Source organism: Sciurus carolinensis, chromosome 4 (assembly GCF_902686445.1).
Source record: "Sciurus carolinensis chromosome 4, mSciCar1.2, whole genome shotgun sequence".
NCBI lineage: Eukaryota > Metazoa > Chordata > Mammalia > Rodentia > Sciuridae > Sciurus > Sciurus carolinensis.
The window spans coordinates 109260370-109283097 of NC_062216.1; the positions used below are offsets into that span (position 1 = coordinate 109260370).

The window sequence follows — 22728 nt, forward strand, 5'->3', positions numbered from 1 at the left end:
AGGTACCCTAACCCTAACAGAACATCTATCTTTAGCCTAGACTCCCAATGTTCAGCATCAAAATTAAAGCCTGATGGCAAGAGGGTGCTGCCTAGCACACAAGGTCTTGGGTTCAATCTCCAGCACAAAAAATAACCTTGTCCACTTGTGTATATTTTTAGCCCTAGAGAATTTTTTCCTTCCCAGTCCTGGAGATTGAAACCAGTGCCTTGCACATTCTAGGCAAGTGCTCTACTACGGGGCTATGTTCCCCGCCTAGTTTTTGAGACAAGATCTCACTAAATTGCTGAGGCTGGCCTCAAACTTGCAATCCTCCTGCCTCAGTATCCCAAGTGGCTGGAATTACAGAAGTGTGCTACAGTGCCCTGCAGCTCTAGAGAGTGACAACCAGGACTCAATTTGTGATAGGGGAAAAAAAAAAAAATGGGACTGGGGGTTGGGGAACCTCAGAGGTGGAAAAAAGGAAGATATTTTATAACTGGACCGTTTTAATAAGGAAGTTCCTCCCCTTTTCCTTTACTTCCAGTTTTTACCTTATCCTTGAAACCAAACTGAGGTACTGAAAATTTATTTATTCCCTGAGACAGAATTATATACCTGCCTCATTCCTTTTCCCATCAAAGACAGCTCCCTAAAACCCAAATAAGACAGACATTCAAATACAAACAAAACAGGCATTCAATTCAGGCAAATGTTTTACATTTTCATAACATTTTAACATTTAATAGAAACTATATACAATAAATTTTTACTATATTTGACATAAGATAGCCACTGCAGAAATTTACATAGGTTAGAAGCAAGATGGATGGTTAAGAAAGGGCCAGTTCTTAACTGTTTCAAGATAAAGTTGGAGTTCACTGGAAAAAGGGTTCAAACTGCTCAATAAAGTGGAGGTGAGGAAAAGCTAAAACGTAGGCCTTTAGATAAAGATAACCAGGCACTGGGATGACCAATATTTCAACGGCACCATTTATAAACATAACCCTCACCTTATCATCTATGTGGATTCCTGTCCATGACTTAAGAAATCTCATTACAAAGATATCACTTTTCCCTTCAGCACAGTCCCAAACACTCAGAGATAGGTAATCTCTATCTTCCTTGCCCAAGGTGGAAAGAAACCCACAACTTTTGGACACTATTGGCCCATGCCCCTAAGTATGGTTTTATTTGACTACAGCATTCTATAACCCAGAACAAAACAACTGGGTTGCCCGTTTAGTGAGAGATGATCAGAGATACTTGTTTGAAGAATAGTAAAGTGAAATCCATGGAAGTCTTATAGTTCCCAGAACAAACTGTCAACTGCTAGGAGTGGATTCTGGTTTTCCATTTGCAGTAGCCAATCCACTCTGAGGCAATGATGCATAGGCTTTCTCAGAATTTCGAGATCCCTGGGACCTGTACCCATCTCCGGTCATCTGCATCTGGCCCTATTAAATAAATAACGGCACTTTGGTTAGAAAATCATTCACTGCAAGGGATGGAGAGGGGAATAGGAAAGACAGGAGAATGAATCAGATATAACTTCCTTATGTTCATATATGAATACACAACCAGTATAACTCCACATCATGTTCAACCACAAGAATGGGATCCTAATCAGAGTAAGTTATACTCCACATATGTTGTCAAAATACATTCTATTGTCATGTATATCTAAAAGGAATAAAAAACTTTTAAAAATAATTTAAGCTTCATGAAGGAAAAAAAAAGAAATCACTGAGCTCTGAAGCATGAATCTGTCAACACCCATTCATATATTGTATAAATAAAATAACTTTGGGGAGCTGCTTTTCCCAATACTTAGCTATACCCTGTCTAACCTTAAGAGTCTGAAAGCAATACTTATAGCACTCCTGAAGCTCTCCCAATGGAAGACAAAATTGTGGATTGTTTCTTCCAAATGAAACAGCCATTCTCCATCAAGGTCCCAGAACGGCCAACAAATCATAGAAGATAAGTTTTTTAGGCCTCTGCTTGAAACCAACAGCTATAGTGTAACTGTTGGTCTTCAGTCAGGGCCACTGGTACCTACCGACAGAGAAAGAAGCCAAATCACACTACTGGTCTTTATTCTACAATGAGAATAATTCCAGTGACGAACTCTCCCTTAAATGACACAATGTAGCCAGGCACAGTGGTGCACACCTGTAATCCCAGCAACTCAGGAAACTGAGGAAGTATGATCACAAGTTCAAGTTCAATCTCAGCAATTTAGTGAAACCCTGTCTCAAAATAAGTCTGGGGATGTAGCTCAGTGGTAGAGTACATCTGGGTTCAATTTCCAGCACGAAAAAAAAAAAGAAAAAGAAAAAAGATTAAAAATTTACCTAGATTCCTTGTCTCAACCTTTCATTTAAATAAATTTATGTCCTACCCTCAATATGAGAATTAGGGACCAGTAGGTTTTCTGAGTCCATCTAGAGAACTGGAACAAAAAGGGCACTGAGAAACAGAAAAGAGCTTCTTTCATTCACTCGTTTATTCATTTGCAGTGCTGGGGATGAAACCCAGGGCCTCACATATTCTAAGGAAGTGTTCTGTCACTGAGTTATACCCAGCCCCAAAAGGAATTTATTAAAAGTACCTTGTATGGTATTCACTGAGCAAAAGCTATTTGGGGGCATATTTATACTCTACTTGTGATGAGACCGCACACTCCCTGGAGTACATGTTAGCAAAGAGACGCTTTGCCTGACCAGGTCACTATATGATGGAAGGCTAACTGGGATTGTTCTTTACTTGCCAAGATATCCGATGGGCCTTCAGTGATTTCTTTTACTGAATGATCTTCAAGGGTTAATGAAGGATCAAAAAGCAAAGGTGAAGGAGGGCACTGCATACCATCACCAACAACATCCAAGTCCTAGAAAAGAAAAGAGAAAATCCTATTAACAATACTAAGGGAACTAATAAGCTGAAGCTGGCATGTTTTTCAGCAAAAGCAATTCTGAGGTCCCTCCCTCACCCCTTGCCTACCAGAATGTTCAACAAATGAGACAAGCTCCAAAAGCACTGAGAATTTTTCCTCACTACTAATTATGAAGCACAGACCAGTAGAGTAGCTTTAAAAAAAGCACATTCCTAGGAAAATTCATAGAAAGTAGAACAGTGGTTACCAGAGGCTGAGGGAAAGGGGAAGAGGAGAGTCATTATTTAAAAGGCATCAAGTTTACGCAGGGGTTGATGGAAAAGTTCTAGAAAAGTACAGTAGGAATGGCTGCACAAGACATTGAACATTATTAAATACCACTGTACACATAAGAACTGTTAAAATAAATTATATATATATATATATTTTTTTTTTTTTTTTACACAGTAAACAGTATTTCAAAAAACAATATTTTAAAAAAACATTCAGGACTGGGGATATAGCTCAGTTGGTAGAGTGCTTGCCTCGCATGCACAAGGCCCTGAGTTCAATACCAGCACCACATACAAAAAAGAACAAAACAAAAACAAAACCCAAGGTTACTACAGTCAACATCTAAGTTCACCAACAATAAATCTAATGATAATCAGCAGAATTGTAAATTAAAATCTAATATTGCTTTACAACTGTGGGCAATATGAGATTGTTTAATGCATGCCCCAAAAACCAAAATGCATGCAAGTGAGTGAGAGGAAAAGGGAGGAGTAGTAAAGTAGGGAGAACAGAAAACTCAGAAGTTCCTCTGAAATCATAGTTTGGTTAAATCCCTATCCTCACAAAATAATTCATTTTTAAACCCAATACAGTTCAACAGATCTGTTTTTAAAAAGACATTGCTAGGCATGATGATACGCACCTGTAATCCCAACAACTTGGGAGGCTGAAGCGGAAGGATCCCAAGTTCAAGGCCAACCTGGGCAACTTAGCAAGACCCTATCTCAAAACCAAAAAAAAAAAAAAAGGTCTAGAGATATAGCTCACTGGTATAGCTCTAGTCTAGCATGCCTAAGGTCCTAAATTCAATCCCAGGTAACACAAACCACAGAAAAAGACATATTCTAAACCATGTTTCTTCCAAATGAATTGGCCATTCCAGAGATACTGAATAGCCAACAGACCAAGGAAAGATATTACTCTTGGCTCCTGTTTGAAACCAATGGCTACAGCAAACATTGGTCTTGATTCAGGGCCTAAGGTATGGCAAAGGTTCAAGTGATACATCAACCTAACTTCCATGTCAGTGCTAGGAATCTAATGCTAAACTCTCTCTCCCTAAGTAAAAATACCCAAGGGTTGGTACTCCCTGGTGCCCTTTGTAGAAGTATGATACTTTTAACAATCTAGCTTCATGAAAAGTTTAGTCTGTGCTTTAAAATAAGTCTATGAATTTACAATCCTTTTCCCTTTTTTTGATGTGCCAATCACAAAAAAGAGAACAGCATCTTCACAATAGAAGGGAAAAAACAGAAGTGAAGAATCTACCAGACTTAAAACTGCTCAATCTAAAAGAACAGAAAAAAGAAAAAGTGACTACCTAACATTCATTTCAGATTATTAGATTAAACTTCTGTACTATCCAAAGAAACTAGTGTTCTCACACATTAGGACCATGAATTGTTTTCTACAATTCTTTTACTACACACAATCATCATATAAATAATTAGCTTAGAACAAGGCATGGTGATGCACACCTGGGATCCCAGTAATTTGGGAGGCTCAGACAGGAGGATCACCAAGTTTAAGCCCAGCCTCAGCAAATTAGTGAGGCCCTAAGAAACTTAGCAAGACCCTATCTCAAAATGAAAAATAAAAAGGGCTAGGGAATGTGGCTCAGTGGTTAAGTAGCCCTGGTTCAATACCTGGTACCAAAAAAAAAAAAAAAACTAACTAAAAAGGTCTGGAGATGTAGTTCTGTGGTAGGGCACCCTGGATTCAATCTCCAGGGCGGGGGCAGGGTGGGGAGCTTGGAATTAAAAAAAACCACTTAGGCAACAAAGTAAAAAGGATCCAGAAACCACTTAGCAACAAACTAAAAAAGGATCCAATCTCAAGATAATAATGGAATGGGGATGTTTTCACAAGGGAAAATAAGTACAGGAAATATTTTTAACATATACACCATGCTCTTTTACAAATTAAAATTGGGAAAAGGAACCTAAAATAAGAGAAGGAAGAACAACAAGTGACATAAGCAACATGGCAGAAGAGGAAGCTCCTGGTTCTCCCTCTACCCACAAGTGCATCACATAAACATCTATTCATGGGATCCCTTTCCCTCCGAGAGAAAACTGGAGACCAGTCATGTAGTTGCTTGCTCACAATCACATTTAAGAGTGGATAGGAAAAAAAAAACAGGCACAGGAGGACAGGAGCCCAGCTCTTGGCACTGCACCATTAAAACTGGAAAAGGAATCCCCAACATCTGGCTTCTTCATGTGGAAAATAGGATTTGGGCTTCACACACAGCACTCTTAATTAACTCTTAAGGTTCCCCAACAGTTCTACTTAGTGAGAGCAAAGGAAACACACACCTGAGTCTTTGCAGATCACAGGGAAAAAAGCAAAAGACTTAAACAGAGCATAGCACTTCCAAGGGTTTCATTCCCCAGAGGCACTGTAGAGAGGGTACTTAAACACAATCCATTTTTCCCTTACATCAAGCACCTAACTTTACAGCTAGGAAGTTTAGGGATTGCTTCCTGAATCTCCAAAGCTCTGGGAACAAACACTTTCATAAGTGCCTCTCTAGACCATGGGGAATGGAGGGAAAGTGGTGGTTTTATACAGGCACACAAGTCATTTTCAGGAGCTTCTTCCCCCAGAAGCAGAGAAGGGACCAAAAAAACAAAACCTATTTCTCCTGTGAAGGGCTCTGTGCAGGCATCAAATACTCCAACTTTAACAACTACCTCCCCAAAAGACTCCATTCTAAACCTCTTAACCTTCGTGAACAAAAAGAACCGAGCACATACAAGTCTCCCTAGGTCAAAGAACAGAGGTGATTTTAAGTGAGCAAAAGGGGCAGAGTGACAAGCAAAAGGCATGCACTACCAAGCCTGATCAATTTGATGATGTATTTTTAAATAGTTTAAAATTAAGATTCCTTATGGGCTGGGGTTGTGGCTCAGTGGTAGAGCGCTTGCCTAGCATGTGTGAGGCATTGGGTTCGATTCTCGGCACCACATAAAAATAAATAAATAAAAGTATTGTGGGGCTGGGGAGATAGCTCAGTTGGTAGAGTGCTTGCCTCGCAAGCACAAGGCCTTGAGTTCGATCCCCAGTACCGCAAAACAAAAAAAAAAAAGTATTGTGTCTGTCTACAACTAAAAAATATTTAACTAAAAAATTAAGATTCCTTAAATGTCAGGAAAATAGCCTATAATAACATCTCATCATCTTTACTAATTTATTTAAATATTTATTAAAGAACAAAGAAGACGAACCTTAAACATACGGGAACCATTATGCTTTCTTAAATGCAGATTCTCAAAGGTTTAAGAAAACACCATTTAAAAACAAGTATGAGGGGCTGGGGAGATAGCTCAGTTGGTAGAGTGCTTGCCTTGTAAGCACAAGGGGGTTCAATCCCCAGCATCCAAAAAAAAAAAAAAAGGCTGGGCACAGAGAAGTACTCCTGTAATCCCAGTGACTCCAGAGGTGAGGCAGTAAGATCACAGTTTTAAGACCAGCCTCAGCAATTTAGTGAGGCCCTAAGCAACTTAGTGAGACTCTGTCTCAAAATAGAAAATAAAAAAAGGGCTGGGGATGTGGCTCCATGACTAAGCACCCCTGAATTCAATCCCTGGTAATAAAAAGAACAAACAAACAAGGGAAAAGTATATAACTTTGTTTTTTGTTTTTTGTAATGCTGGTGATTGAACACAGGGCCTTGGGCATTCTGGACAAGCACTCTACCACTGAGAAATAGCCCTAGTCCAGAAATATATAATATCTATATTTATAATATTTATACACATACACACACATGCATCAGGTGGTCAAAAGCAGGTGAAAAGAGGGGATGTAGCTCCACCCAAAAACTTTTACATGAATGTTCCATAACAAGAATATTCCTTAAATGCCATAAAGTTAGAAACAGCTCAAATGTCCATCAACCTGATGGATTAAACAAATGTGATATGTCCTCATAATGGATTAATTTAGCCGCAAAAAGGAATAAGGTAAAGCTGGGTTGGCAGGATGCACACCTATAACCCCAACTACTCAGGAAGCAGAGGCAGGAGGATTTCAAGTTTGATGCCAGACTTAGGAACTTAGCAAGACCCTGTCTCAAAATAAAGTAAGGGTTGGGGCTATAGCTCACTGTACAGTGCTTGCCTAGTATGCATGAGGCCCTAGGATCAATCCCTAGTACAAAAAAAAAAAGAAAAAAAGAAATTAAGTATTAATATATACTATAAAATAGATGAACCTTGAAGACATTATGCTAAATGAAGAAAGCCTGGCACAAAAGTCTTACATTTACATGAATGTCCAGCAGAAGCAAATTTATGGACAAAATTTGTATTAGTGGTTGAGAAAGGATTGGGGAGGGGAGAATGAGGAGTGCTGGTTTTCTTCCTGGGGTGATGAAACATTCTAAAATTAGATAGTGACAACAGGCTAAATGTGGATATTGAAAAAAAAATAATCCTATAATCTTATTTTTTTAAAGGGTGAAATTTATAATGTGTGAATTAGATCTCCAAAGGAGTATGGGAAAACAGCCTGGGGGGCTGGGGGGAAGGGTAGGCAGAAAGTCTCTTAATAAATACGTAACATACAAATACAACCATACATCCATACATTTATCACTTCAAAAATTTTATCAGTTCTCCTGACCATAAAAGACTAACTATTCTCACCATTAATAAATACGGCCTTGTCTCAGGGCCAATCAAAGCAGAGCTTCTCTAACTTACATCACTGAACTCCAGTGGTAAACTCTCAGTGGGCTGAAGCTCAGCAGCACTCAAGTACAGATCCATGGGGCCGGCTTCCAGATCGTCTGGCACAGACAGTACCTGCTCGGGCTTATACATCTGAGGAGGCAACTGGAAATGCAGTGGACAGCAGGGATCCTCAGAGAGGCTTACGGGAACCGGTTTGTTGCAAGGTACCTCTTCAGACCCCTGGCAGCATTTGAAGAGAACCTGATTCGTATCCTGACAAATATCTGTAGAAAAACGGTCAAGGGAAATATAACAACATCTATCGGAGGTACAAAATACAAGAGTTGTCAATACATTTGATTCAGAAAACCAAATGCAATTAGTAATTTTTAAAGTTACTTCTCAAAGTGAGTGTCATTTCCTAACATTTAATTTTACCTCTTCAAGTAATTTAAAACTAGTTCCCAACCTCCTTTTCAGGATCCTGGTCACTTAAACTAGACATACTAATCCTGATCTTCCTATGACAATGCTAAGCAAGTAGTAACAACACTCCTAGGACTTAAACCTACTCAGAAGAAACAGGCGGTAGCAAAAGCAAATAGCTTGGAGAAGCTGTACCAACTCCTAAAACAGTCAAGAAATACAATGTGGCTTCTGCTGTTAAGAAGAGTGGTTAAGTTTTTTTTTTTTTTTTTTTTTTTTTTTTTTAAGAAGATGACAGCACATGGGAAGTCCTCTTATGATCTTCAAGAAAAGCAATAAGACAATATTGCTTATGAGGGACCATGGAAAAGTAGTACTCCAGGAACACTCCAAGAGCTCTACAACAACTTCTGTTAAGGGTAAAGCAGAAAGAGCTATATTTCCAAGTTGGCAAAGAAGTTCTACAGGATGAATCAAAATTTAAATCATGAGTTGGGCATGGTGGTGCACATATGTAAACCCAACCACTTGGAGGTTGAGGCAAGAGAATGGCAAGTTCAAGACCAGCCTCAGCAAATTTTTGAGACCCTGTCTCAAAACAAAAAACAAAAAGAACTGGAAATGCAGCTCAGTGTAGAGCACCCCTGGGCTCAGTTCCCAATTCCGAGGGCAGGAGGGAAAATCATGATTGGATAAAATAAATTTAAAGTTCAATTACTTTACAAAATATATTTCATGAAAGTATTATTTCTTAAAATCGTTAATTATGGTTATTTCCCCTAGATTAATAAGCATTGTTTTAAACCTGACTATATTTTTAGCTAGAAAATACAATTATCTTTAAACTGACTACCAGGATTATGAAATCATGGGTAATTTTCATCTCAAAAACTGTAAGATAATTTTCAACATTAAAAATATCTATTGGGGTGCTTAGGCACAAAGATCACGAGTTCAAAGTCAGCCTCAGCAACCTGGCAATCCCTGTCTCTAAATAAAATATAAAAGGGCTGGGGACGTGCTCAGTGGTTAAGCACCTCTAGGTTCAATCCCCAATACCAAAAAAAAAAAAAAAAAAATCTAATATACATTGTAATTTTTTACACCAAATAAAACTCCTAGAATAAAGCCATTTCTAGTTAGGCATGGTGGCACACACCAGTAATCCCAGTAACTCAGGATTACAGGATGCAGCAGGATCACAAATTCAAAGTCAGCCATATCAACTTAGAGAGATCCTATCTCAAAATATAAAAACCCCTGGCTTCAATATCTCAGTACCACCACCACCAAAAAAAAAAAAAAAAAAAAAAAACAAACTTTCTTTCCAGCCATATTTGGAAATCATTAAACTAAAGCTGAGTTTCACACCTGTGACACTACCAGCACTGTGGGCTGGTAAGACCTTGTAGAATGTTTACCAGTATCATCTACTAGCTGTCAAAGCACCTTTGGCCCAACCAAAATTTTCTCCATACATCGCCAGATGGAGAACAAAATGGCCCCCAGTTGAGAAACACACTCAAAAGGACAGTAGACAGTACAAAGTAAATACAATATTTATTGAATAAACCTAAGAACCTAATGGGAACAATCAGATTTGCACTCATGTGCTTTAGAAAAACCTAAGCAATAGCTAATGGACTTAAGAAATTCCATTTGATTTAAATTATTAATATTTAAAAATCTTAATCTGTTAAATGTTTCAACTAGAAATTTTCCCATTGACTTCAATGGACTTTCACGAAAGTGTCTTATTAATTCTACAATAGAACCTAGAAAAACCTTCCCCCCATCCTCCTCCACCCCCTTTCCTTTCAGACGGGGACAAGAGAGATAAAAAGAAGGGAATAATTGACCTACAACTAGAGTCTGGGTCCTTCACTTTCAGTCCAGTTCTGTCTCCATTAGACCAGAGTAAAGAGTTAACAGGTCACCAATGGCAGTCGCATCTTTCTCTGGGATGAGGACTTAAGGAAGGGTAAAAGTAATTTAGGTAACTATGGAATGGAAAGGAAAAGAGCATATAAGGAAAAGAAACCCTTTGTTAAACACAGTTCCTCTTCAACTTAGCTTTTTAAAATATTTATATCCTAATACACTATTTGAGTACAGCATTATAAGAAATGTCAAAAATAGTCTTTAATATCTATAAACTGGGTTTTCTCTAGTAAATTCAAGCTTCCCTTAAAAAATAAAAAAATACATATATATAAAGAGAAAAGGATACCTCCACCACACAAAAATGATGTTTGTTATATTCCTTTTCAATATTCAGTACCATGCAGCAGTTAAAACATTCTAGAGAATTCTACATACTATTTTTCTCATTATAATTTTCCTTTCATTCACAAATTGTTAAATGTTTAATGTCTAAAAATACTCTAAATTATGTTGTGCCACAATTTATTTCCCTATTCCTCATCTCTAAATATAAGGTTGTCTCCAGTTAGAGTATTTTTTTTTTTGGTAGAAATACTGGACTTCATTTGATTATCTTCTTATACTTCCAGGAATAAAAACTGCCTTATCAAAGAATGATTCTTTTCAAATTGCTTCACAAAAAGTTTTTATCGATTTATATTCCCACTGGCAACATTTAAAAGAAGCTCATCTACTTTTGACATTCACCCACTAATAAAAAAATAAAACTTACATTTTTTAAATTTTTAAATGTATATACAAATATCAAAATTAGACTTTAAATTTTCCTTATTTTATTTATTTCACTTAGAGTGAGATAAATCCTTTTCAATTATAGGCCATTTCTATTTTCTTTTAACTATCTACAGATAACCTCTGTCCATTATGTTTTAAGAATTTATCTTTAGTTTCTAATTACTTTGCACAGCATTTTAAACATTAATGACAGTAATCCTTTATTCCACATTTATGTCATAATTAATAAATTGGTAAAATTTTCATAACTTCACAGAAAAAAATATCAGCATTCCTGTCAAAAGACCAAGAGGTTTTCCTTCTCTTCCTATTAAAGAAAGTAACTTTTTCTTTTTGAGATCTCATCTCACTGTTGCCCAGGTTGATCTTGAACTCTTGGGCTCAAGCCATCCTCCTGCCTTGGCCTCCCAGGTAGCTGGGACTACAGGAAAATGCCATCATGCCGGCTAAGAAAATACATATCAATTTCCAAATATTTGGTATGTCTCGTAAGGCAAATGAAATCCACCAAAACTCATGTCTTTCACTTAAAGATCATATTTAATGAGTGCTTCTATGGTAAAAAGTAATTTTTTTCAATCACTATCATCAAAATGCACTTTCAAAATCTAATAATACAAAGTTTTATAGCCCAAAGGTATATGTAGTCCTACAGCAAAATCAAGAGACATGATGGTTCAAAGAAATTAACTGAAAGGAGGGGTTTAAATGAAGATAAAAATATACAACTTAGGGTACTGATGATACAAAAGGATAAACATTTTAGGAAATTCACAGTGCAGAATCATTCTTTTATTTTGGGTACAAAACTTGAAGCAAACTTTTTTGGTAATAAAGACTTATAAGCATTATAATTCTAATGAACAACTAAATCAGGGATCTAGAGATAAATATTGTATGGAGTATTTTGGAATTCCAGCATTAAGACTACAAATAAGTATTAGCTCACATCTACCACTAATAACTCACATGTTTCTTTCTAATGAATTGACCATTACATTTCCAGAGTTCTGAAATGGCCAACAGACCATAAAAAGACATTTCTTTAGGCTCCTGCTTGAAACCAACAGCTTCAACAACTGCTGGCCTTGATTCAGGGCCAAAAGTTCAAAGGGCTTCAATTAAGTAAATTAGCAGATTCTCACTAACCCTCATCCTACTAGAAAATCAGAACCCCAACAGGTATTTTAAAAAAGATACGGGTAAGGCAGTGTCTGGTCATTGGGAGAGACTGATTGGAACAACGAACATCATCCACAAAGGCCAAGCACCTCTGACTAGAACGAGTGGTATGGGCCTGAAATGGAGAAAACAGATAAAAAAGACAAATGCACAAGAGAACATACAACCAATTATGATAACAATACTTAGTCATATAATAAAAATACATCCTTAAAGGTCTGAAAATTCAGTATTTAAGAAACTAATATTATGCAATATAAAATAAAATTTAAAAACTTACATACCAACAACAACAAAAAAAGTCAACATTAATTCCAAATATCCCTCTCCATATTATACAAGCATAAATATAGTAGTCTGTGGTCAACCTCAACCTGAAAATACTAACTGGAAAACTACAGGAATAAACAACCTAAGAGTTTAGAATAATTTTTATCACATACTGTAATTACTATCTTCTTATGTTATTGTTAATCTCTTACTGTGCCTAATTTACATGATAATGTTTAATTTAAACACATAATATATAGGATCAATAGCATCTGGGTTTCAGGCTTCCACTTGGTCTTAAAATATATCCCTCCACAGATGAAGGGAATAGTGTATAGACTAACAGTTTTCAAATGAATTTGTCCTTTAACAGCAAAATCCTTTTTAAAACTGTAACCTTACAGGTAGTCTCAACAAATAGATAAAAAGAGTGCTTAACTCTTCTTATCAACCTCACTTCCTGACATGCACTTGCTCCTGTTCTTCCACCTATCTTCCCACTTTTATAAATAAGATTCCCAAAATTAATTGGTGCACACCTGTAACCCCAGCAAAATCCTCAGGAGTTAGTTCAAAGTCAGCCTCAGCAAAATTAAGGCACTAAGTGACTATCTCTAAATAAAATACAAAAAAATACAGCTGGGATGTGGCTCAGTGGTCAAGTGCTCCTAAGTTTAATCCCCAGTACTCCATTAAAAAAAAAATAAAATTCTCAAGCAACTTAGGGTTAAACTGTGCCTATTTCTGAAGAATATTTGAACCAAAGAACTTCGAAATCTATCCCAAATCCTTCAATTTGAATACTAAGGCCCAGAAGTTAAGTTGTCAGGCACAGGGCTAGACAGTGGAAGAGTAAGACTAGAACCCATGTTTCCTGACCCCACCACCCAATAAACTTTCACAACTATCCAGTAAGTTAGACATCAAAGCCAGAACTAGGTACAGTGTTTTGCTAATTACTCTAACTCTATAAAGTGAATATGTATCTTACAGGTATGTAAACAAATTACCTGTTGGGCGGCACCATCTGTGGCCAACATTCTGCGTTCCTTCAGCTGCCTATGTAGCAAGGCTTCCACTCCATAGCGTTGGCGATACCTTCGGAGACATTTTAATCGCTTTAAGTTCTCTCTTTCTTTGACCAAAAGTCCCTCTGGGCCAGTAAGGAGACTACTACCTAAAGAGTTACAAGAGTCAAAATGTAATTCACCAAGCAACCCATCTTGAACGCTTCTTCAAATTAACAAGAACAGAGGAATCTTCACCATAAGATAGGCAGTTTCAACTTAAGAAAACTTGCCTAGAGCTTCATGTTCCACTTTGCGATTATGTAAGTAACGACGTTTCTTCTCCTTGAGCAGATGCTGAAGTCGTTTAAACTGATCAATGTACAAAGACTGCAAACGAATCAGCTTCTCACGCATAATCAGGGCCACTTCTTCAGCTGTGTAGACACCAGCATGTCTGGAATAAAACGAAGAATTCAGCAAAGAATAAGAAAACACAGTACTAAAACCCAAGCTAAAAATAGAAAAAAGGTAGAGAAGTTAGACTTAGCAAACAGGAAAAATTTCACAAAATATTATAACATTCAAGTTGTTATTAAAAGATAACAAAGCTGGCCATGGTGGTACACAACTGTAATCCAAGTGACCCAGTAGGCTAAGGCAGGAGGATTGAAAGTTCGAGGCCAGTCTCAGAAACTTTACAAGACCTCACCTCAAAATAATGTAACTAAGTGGTAAAGACTCCCTGGGTTCAATCCTCAGTAATTCCATGAGGAAAAAAAAAAAAGACAAAACAAAAGGCACTGGAGTTATAGCTCAGTGGTGAAGGGCTTGCCTAGCATGTGCAAGACCCTGGGTTTGACCATCAGCACCACAAAAAAAGAAAATTTTTAAAAATCTCCAGATCTCACGAAATGGGAGGGAGAGGAGATGTTTCCTTGCTTTTCCCAGTTATTTGCATTATGGGTTTTTGTTGCTGTTGTTCTTGGTTTTATGGTACTGGAAACTGAATCTAGGGTTCCTCTACCACTGAGCTACATCCCCAGTCACTGTTATTTAAGATTTTGAGACAGGGTCTCAAAGTTGCTGAGGCCACCCTGGAACTGGAGATTCTCCCTCAGTCTCCCAAATCTCTGGGATTATAGGCATGTGCCACCACACCTAGCTTGCACATTTAAACACTAATTTTTTTTTTTTTTTTAATCTACATTCTCATTTAATGATTTAACACAGAATGATCACTTACTGGGCAGAGAAAAAAGAATAACAAAATAAAGAATAACTACTAAGAATATTCATAATGTAATCATTTAATAGGTTCTACCATTAAGTCCCAAGTTTTCAATTCTGCAAGTACCTTAATGAAATTAATACAGGTAAGCAAGGCATGGTGGCACACCTGTAATTCCAGCTATTTGAGAGGCTAAATTAGGAGGACCACAGGTCTAAGGCAATCCTCAGCAGCTTAGTGAGACACTGTCTCAAAATAAAAACAAAAAAAGGGCTGGGAGAGCGCTTGCCTCGCATGTAAAAGGCTCTGAGATCAATCCCCAGTACAAATTTAAAAAGTAAAAAATTGGATAGTCATTTAATCATACAATTGAACATAAGGAGATATTTAACAACTCTATAGCCCTAAAAATGCATATATTTAATAAGCCAACATTTTTTTAAACTTTATTTTCTTTTTTAATGTGGTGCTTAGGATCAAACCCAGTGTCTCACACACCAAACGCTCTACCACTGAGCCACAACCCCAGTCCCAACATTTTTATTTTACTAATCTCACCAGGAAAATTAAGGAAATCCTTATATTTAGTTGTCTAATAGCTGAGAATGCTCAGGGCTTTATTTATCTCTACCAGGAGAGACTGACATCAACTACCTAATACACTTTTTTAAAATATTTTTTAGTTGTAGGTGGTCTTTTATTTTATTTTATTTGTTTATTTATTTTTTTTGCGGTGCCGGGCATTGAACCCAGGGCCTTGTGCTTGCAAGACAAGCACCCTACCAACTGAGCTATCTACCCAGCCCCTTATTTTATTTATTTTTATGTGGTGTAGAGGATTGAACAGTGCCTCACACATGCTAGGCAAGCACTCTTATCACTGAGTTAGTCCCAGTCCCTACCTAATACTTTTAACATTTATGTCTTAAAAAATATTAACTGATATTTTGGTATACAGCAGTACCTTGTGAGTAAAACTGACATGAATTTGTCCCTTAGAATCTGACCTATTCTAGACTACTAACAAAATCATGTTTCTGGGCCTTCAAACCTTAGTGCTGCCACGTATAGTGGTGCACACCTATAATCTCAGCAACTCAGGAGGCTGAGGCAAGAGGATCACAAATATAAGGTCAGCCTCTACAGCTTAGTGAGACTTTCAAAATCAAAAATAAAAAGGACTGGTATGTAGCTCAGTAACAGAGCACCTCTGAGTTCAAGCTCAGTAATGGGGGGGGGGGGGGGGGAAAGCTCAGTGTTTATCACACCAAAGGACACTTTGTGACCCTACAGAGTTAAATATCAAAGTAGCAATAGAGAATAGAGCAGTTAAAGAGAATCCTGATAGAAAATAAACACTCCTTTTCGAACTACTTAGGCACTTACTAGTTTAGAAAGCGTTCACACTAGTACTTCCTGAAAAGCTGACTACACTGAGATTATTCAATAGAAATGGATAAAATTATGCTACTCAGAAAATATCACCTTCAGTAACTTCTCTATATACCACAGAATTCCAAGTAATGAAAAAACTGCTACTTCAAGAATGAAAGTCCAGGCTAGGCAGCGTGGTGCACACCTATAATTCCAGCAGATAGGCTGAGACAGGAAGATTGAGAGTTCAAAGCCAGTTTCAGCAAAAGCAAGGCACTAAGCAACTCAGTGAGACCCTATCTCTAAATAAAATACAAAATAGAGTTGGGGACGTGGCTCAGTGGTTGAGTGACCCTGAGTTCAATCCCCAGTACTCCCAACCAAAAAAAAAAAAAAAAATTGGAAAGAAAGTCCAACAGACAGGTCTAGAAATACATTACCACTCCCACTATCTACAGTACTTTTGCCTGGGCCATGCGAACTTTTAAGAGGCAGAAGTCAGAAAAAGAAAAACTAGAGCTGGAGGGAATAGCTCAATGGTAGGCTCTAAGTTTAATCCACAGCACTGGGAAGAAAAATAAAAAACAAGACTGGGCACGGGGCTGGGGAGATAGCTCAGTCGGTAGATTGCCTGCCTCGCATGCACAACGCCCTGGGTTCGATCCCCAGCACCAAAAACAAAAAGACTGGGCACAGTGGTACAACCTGTAATCCCAGGGAGGCTCAGGAGACTGAGGCAAGAGAATTCCAAGTTCAAAATCAGCCTCAGAAACTTAGCATGGTCCTAAACAACTTAGTGAGACTCTGTCTCAAAATTTAAAAAATGAAAAAGGGCTGGGGTTATAGCTCAATGGAAGAGCACTTGTCTAGCATGTGTGAGGCACTGGGCTTGATTGTCAGGCACCACATAAAAATAAGTAAAGATATTGTGTCCATCTACAACTAAAAAAAAAAAAATTAAAAAGAGCTGGAGATGTGGCTCAGCGGTAGAGCACTCCTGGGTTCAATCCCTGGTACCAAAAAAACAAAACAAAAAAAAAAAAAAGAAAGAAAAAAACTAAACCCAAATCATGAGAAATATTACAAAACTCTGAAATATGAGACCAGTTTTGATATATTACACCTACTAAGGGATCATACATTTCATGGGTTAAATGAAAAGCAAAACTTCAGTAAAATATAATTAGGATGATTACTCACTTATGTGTTTCTAAATCAGCTTCCCCTTCTTAGGCATGAAACCAAAGCAAACTGAACACCTTTTTATTTTTCTTTTTTAAAAAAATCCATAAACATGAAATTTTGCAAAATAAGTAGTTGGACAAGCACCTATTTACATCCACTGTCTTCTTTAACTGGTCTAAGCATTTCTCACTTCCAAATCCAAAAAAATCTACTCTTTTCCCTACACTTTCTCATGTACAGGATTTAGTATTCAAAAATATTCCCAGATTACAAATCTTCAACAAAGAATCAAATCTTGGGCTGAGGATGTAGCTCAGTAGCAGAGTGCTGGCCTATCATGCACAAGGCCCCAGATTTAATCCCCAGAACCATAAAAACAAAACAATCAAATCTTGTCTTGAAGGAAGATGGTGACGACACTTTAAAATACAGAAGCTGTTACTGCTCACAAATACCTAAGCTATAATCAACCCTCTTTATTAATCCATTAGCAGCATGCCACACTACATTCCACATACTAACTACATAAAATATTTTAAAATCCTTATGTGGAGTTACAACTTACTTTAGGGGATCTTCTTGATCACTGTCTATGCTATCAGCTTCACTGTCAGGGTCACCTCTCCATGTCTGATCCACAGTAATGGGTTCCTGGTCCCCATCACTCCAGCTGTCTTCATCTGAGGCAAGGAAGGGAGAACAGTCATTAAGACTTCCCACCTCTGTAACTCCACCACACAAAACTAGATTACTTAGAACAACCCAAATCTTAAATTTAAAACAAAACAAAAAAAAAAACCCTTAATATAAGGAAAAAGTCACCAGCTCAGAAGAATAAACCTAAGCAAACTCTCCTTTCAAGTTCAAAAGAACTGGTAAAGAACATAGCAACCCTGGAATTCTCATCAAATTCCCAATGAATAATAAAATTGTCAAATATGTTCAAGGTACTTCAAACCAAAATAAATTCTTTCTTAAGCTTCTCTAGGAGACAAGATCCTTACCCAGTATTCTGCTGGCTTCACTGCGGCTACTTTCTGGAGTCTGAGAGCCCAGTTCTGTCTTAGCATATGCACTCAGCTGGCACAAGAGTGTTTCACCCATAGGCCCTGGGTTGGTCTTCTTCATTTGAGCATGAAGTGCTAGCGCATTCCTACGGGCATGTTCAGTACAGAAGGACACCCTAAGAAGATAAAAATATTTTATAGAGTCTCTCTCTTAAAACGGTTCAACAATTTTCATAGAAACTGATCTTTAGATCAGTTTCAGGAAACTGAAATGAATATTATAGTTACTCTTAAAATGTCCAGTGAATCAGAGGAATTTAACTGGCCCAAGGTGAACTCATTACCAACCTCAGAGGTAGCTCTACCACTGAGCTACACCCCCAGCCCGCATTTGTTGTTATTAAAGGGAAATGCAGGTAGCTTATCCAGTGTTCTAGCCATCAAACAAACCATTCCAACTACAAAAATGTTGACATTATCTCATAACAAATCAAAGAGACTCAGTTCCATTTTTCAAAATTCATTCTAGAACGTACATTTTAATATAAATCCACTGTAAATAATAAGATGTAAGACACTTTTTTTGAAGGAGTACTGGGGGCTGAACCCAGGGCACTTTACCATTGAGCTACATTCCATCCTATTTTTGATTCTGAGACAGAACCTCCTAGGTTGCTGAGGGTCTCATTAAATTGCTAAGGCTGATTTCCTGCCTCAGTCTCCCCAGCCTATGTGATTACAGGCATGCACCATCACTGCCCAGCTTATGCAACAATTTTAAAACTAGAAGTTTTATACAAAATTATCTAGTAATGTTTTTGCATGGATATCTTTCTATATATGATGAAAGTTACAAAAGCCTCTTCCAAAAAAAAAAAAAAAAAAATACATGTATAGGCAACTGTGCCTATTATTTAACAAGATACATATCCAAGAGTCAGCACTCAGTATTAAGAATTCAGAATATCCCTTCATCTTACAGATAAGGGAAAAGATCCAAGCGATCCAAATCAAGTGTCCTTCCATGTAATCACCACTGTGTTTTGGTTTTTTTCTCCAGATATACTCATAATTCCACACTACAAGCACATAATCTAAAACAGCAGCTATGCCCAATCTCAAATATATCATATCATATATCCCCTTCTCACAAGAATACAGGTATGGGGGGACAGGGGATGTAGCTCATTGGTTCAGTCCGCACTTAGCATGCACATGTCTCTAGGTGCAATCCTCAGTACCAAAAAAAGCAAAAATCTAAAAAACAAACAAAAAAGACTAACGGCATAAACAACAACATATGTATCTATACACATATACCCGTCTTTCTTCTCTGGTTTTGGGGCTGCACTGGGACATCTTTTTCCATTCTTTGTCGATATGTAACTACACTGCTTGAAGGGTGCATTCTTGTCTTCAAGGATATGCTTAATGCAAACTCCTGTCCCTCCAGGCGAGGTTGTGAGCACGGGCGATGAGTAAACGAACAGGACAGGAGCTCTTGAGACCTGGGCACTGGGGTGATCCTCCCCCGATTGGTTGGCAAGACGTGAATCCGAATCCTGTTCATACCAAAACCTGTAGGGTCACAAGGAAGATCAAAATGCCCTTACCCTTCCCGAAAATTCCTACTCCACAATGTCCGGACAGACCACCCGTAGATAAGTTTCTAAAGGATAGGCAGCAGGCACCCTCGCAGGGTACGCTCCATAACTCCCCGCCGCCCTCCCAAGTCTCCCTAGTACTGGCGACTTTGCCTCCCCTTTAACTTCTCACTCCATGTGGGCCCCACCCGGACCCCCGCCACGTTGACGGCATCTCCAGGCTCGCAAGACTGCTGCACCAGGGGAAGCGTGGCGCCAGCCCCACGTGGCCCCGCCGCAGCGCCCCGCCCCCGCTGCCCTGCACGCCGCCTTTGTCCCGGCCCGCCTGAGCTCACGGCAGGGCCCAGACCGGCCTCGGGCGCCGTGCAAGCGCCATTTTGTCCTAAGGCTCCGAGCACCGGAGAAGCTGGCTACCGGGAGCCTATAGTAGGCGAGCGACTCCGAAGCTGCCTGAGGAGGAACAGCCGCTCTAAGACAACAGAAAGAACGAAAAAACAGCCTAACTACAAAGGCGAAGAGCAATCAGGACCGCCATCTTACCTCTGCCGCAGCGCTCCACCGCGCCGCTCGCCCTTCTCTGGCAAGCACCCGCAGCTGCTAACTCGGCCCTGCTCTTTTCCGGGCTCCTAGCTGCTGATTGGCTGCTGCTCCCACGGCGCTGTGTCATCATTGGTCGAGGCCCACTACTCACACGTCTATAGGGAGCTGAACGCTGAGAAAATGCGCGGCTGGAGCGGCTGAGACGAATTGTATGTCAGCAACTCCCTCCCGACCTCAGTGGGAAGGCGGTCTACAGCGCGAGTCTCGAGCTCGGGATATTTTTCCACCTCTGAGTATGGCTCATTTTCATCCAAATTTGGCCCCTCTGTCTGTGATCCTAGGCAACTGCTTTCTCACCACCCCTACACAGCAGGTAGAAAATTGGACAGAGGCTGGAGAATCACTGTAGATTTCACTGTTTATACATGAAAAGGTTTAGTTTGTGAAACTAAATATAGTTTAGTTCACTACATTTACTGGAAATTTCGTAGCACCCTAAGGAACAGTTTTTGGGGGGCATTTTCCACGAATCTGGGGAATCACATGTATTGATTCAATTAATTTTCAGAGCAACCCTGAGGTAGAGGCTATTATTAACTCCATTTTACATAGCTAGTAAGTGGGAGAGGCGAATTTGAACCCAGTCTTTACCCTTTATTGTCTCTCATACAGCAAAAGGACTGAATGAAAATAAGGAAATATAAATTATGATTTAGGCCTTTCTTCTTATAAACTGTATGCCCTGATTCACTAAAATCTGTCTACAACTCCATGAAAAATAATGCAGGCATTATAGAAATGACAGAAAATACCAATTTTATCATCCTTTAAGGATTTTTAGTTAAAAGCATTTTCTTGTCTCCACCAACAGATCATGAGCCAACACTTTCTAGAGTTGTTTTGTTGCATTCTAACCTCCCTACTCACTGTTGGTTTCTTTGTGCATCAGTTAGATGTGTATCCACGATGTCAATGCGCAGGTGAGCATGATGATTGATGGTGGAGGTAGCATTGACTGCAGCCCTCAAGAAAAGGAGTCTGTTTAGGGAAAAGAAATGACTAAAACGAAGTGTTTGAAAGAGCACTGTTTCCAGAGAGTAAGATTGCTCTAACAGAAGGCCTACTCCTGAAATTCATTCGTTCAAGAAATATCTACTTAGCACCTAAGTGCCAGGCACTGGGGATACAGAAGAGAACAAGAAAAATAATCCTGCTCTCTTGCAGTGAATATTCCAGAACAATGTGGGATTGTGGGTGCAATGCAAACATAATATTAATAGCAATAAAAACACATGAGCAAATACTCCATCCCTCAAAAGGGGGCACAAAGATGATATTATAAACACCCTATTTTAAAAAACTAGCTGGAGGACTGAGATATAGCTCAATGGCAAGGCATTTGCCTTGCATTTGCAAAGCCCTGGGTTCAATCTCCAGTTCCAAAAAAAAAAAAAAAAAACTAACTAAAGACAGTCATATTGTGGAAAATTTGGGAATCAAAATCTGTAACCAAAGGTGGAAATAACAAAAGGAATACTAAAACTACTATAGTAGACAATGTGAAGAGACAAAGAAATAGATAGGGATACAACAAAGACTTTCTTCTAACTAGAGGAAAAATTCTGCTAAGGTCAACACAGAAAAGAAAAAAGAAAAAAAAAAAAAAAAACACTATTTAGAATTATTCCCAAATGTGGGATGAGAGGGGTGAGCAGATATTACTAAACGATCAAGATAATGGCAAATTTCTTTTAGTACCCACTGTTAAACTCAGGGGTGCTTAACCACTAAGCCACATTCCAGCCCTTTTTTTATTCTAAGACAGGGTCTAAGTTGCTTAGGGCCTTGCTAAATTGCTGAGGCTGGCTTTGAACTCATGGAAATTATAGGTGTGGGCCACTGTGCCCCACAAATTTCTTAAAAAAAAAAAAAAAAAAAAATTCTTTCAAATTCTTTTATGTCTAACAAAGTGGATGGCTATAATTTACTAAATACTTCCCTAGCTATTGAGAAGGTTGAAATGAACACAGATTGTAAATAAGTATTAGGAAAGAGGAATTCTTGAAGGAAAAAGAATGTTTGAGAACTTGGAATTTTGGGGTTAATCATAGAGAAAAAGAACAGAAAAAGAGGAGCTAACATTGTGTGAACTTGTGCTACATTAGCAGTTGAGTTAGTTTTTTAAAAAAATGGTGGGGTGCAGTGGCACACGTCTCAAAATTAAATTCAGTCAACAGAACTTTCACAAGCTCTTACCACATAAACCTAAATAAAGCCTGTGGTTCAGTCAGTATTGCTTTCCTTCCAGTTATTGTGACTTAACTCACTGTGCCCTATAGGAGCACTCCATTTATCTACTAAAGGACATCTCCACCTCTCAAGGGACTCCACAG

General features: G+C 38.5%; 1 protein-coding gene and 3 non-coding genes across 4 annotated transcripts; all 4 read right to left on the minus strand.

The window, feature by feature from the left end:
* Positions 1 to 694: 694 nt before the first annotated feature.
* Kansl2 (KAT8 regulatory NSL complex subunit 2) lies at positions 695 to 20480 on the minus strand. The gene is given in 11 exon segments (XM_047551375.1): positions 695 to 1436; positions 2753 to 2872; positions 7861 to 8114; positions 12136 to 12232; positions 13398 to 13564; positions 13688 to 13851; positions 17750 to 17864; positions 18189 to 18367; positions 19512 to 19629; positions 19632 to 19769; positions 20336 to 20480. Coding segments are annotated over 11 exon segments (1614 nt in total). The 5' UTR covers positions 20466 to 20480; the 3' UTR covers positions 695 to 1304.
* LOC124984129 (small nucleolar RNA SNORA2/SNORA34 family) lies at positions 1895 to 2031 on the minus strand. Its single transcript, XR_007108589.1, has one exon. It is a non-coding gene; the product is annotated as a small nucleolar RNA SNORA2/SNORA34 family (small nucleolar RNA).
* On the minus strand, positions 4002 to 4131 carry LOC124984127 (small nucleolar RNA SNORA2/SNORA34 family). The gene has a single exon (XR_007108587.1). It is a non-coding gene; the product is annotated as a small nucleolar RNA SNORA2/SNORA34 family (small nucleolar RNA).
* On the minus strand, positions 11903 to 12038 carry LOC124984126 (small nucleolar RNA SNORA2/SNORA34 family). Its single transcript, XR_007108586.1, has one exon. It is a non-coding gene; the product is annotated as a small nucleolar RNA SNORA2/SNORA34 family (small nucleolar RNA).
* Positions 20481 to 22728: the final 2248 nt, after the last annotated feature.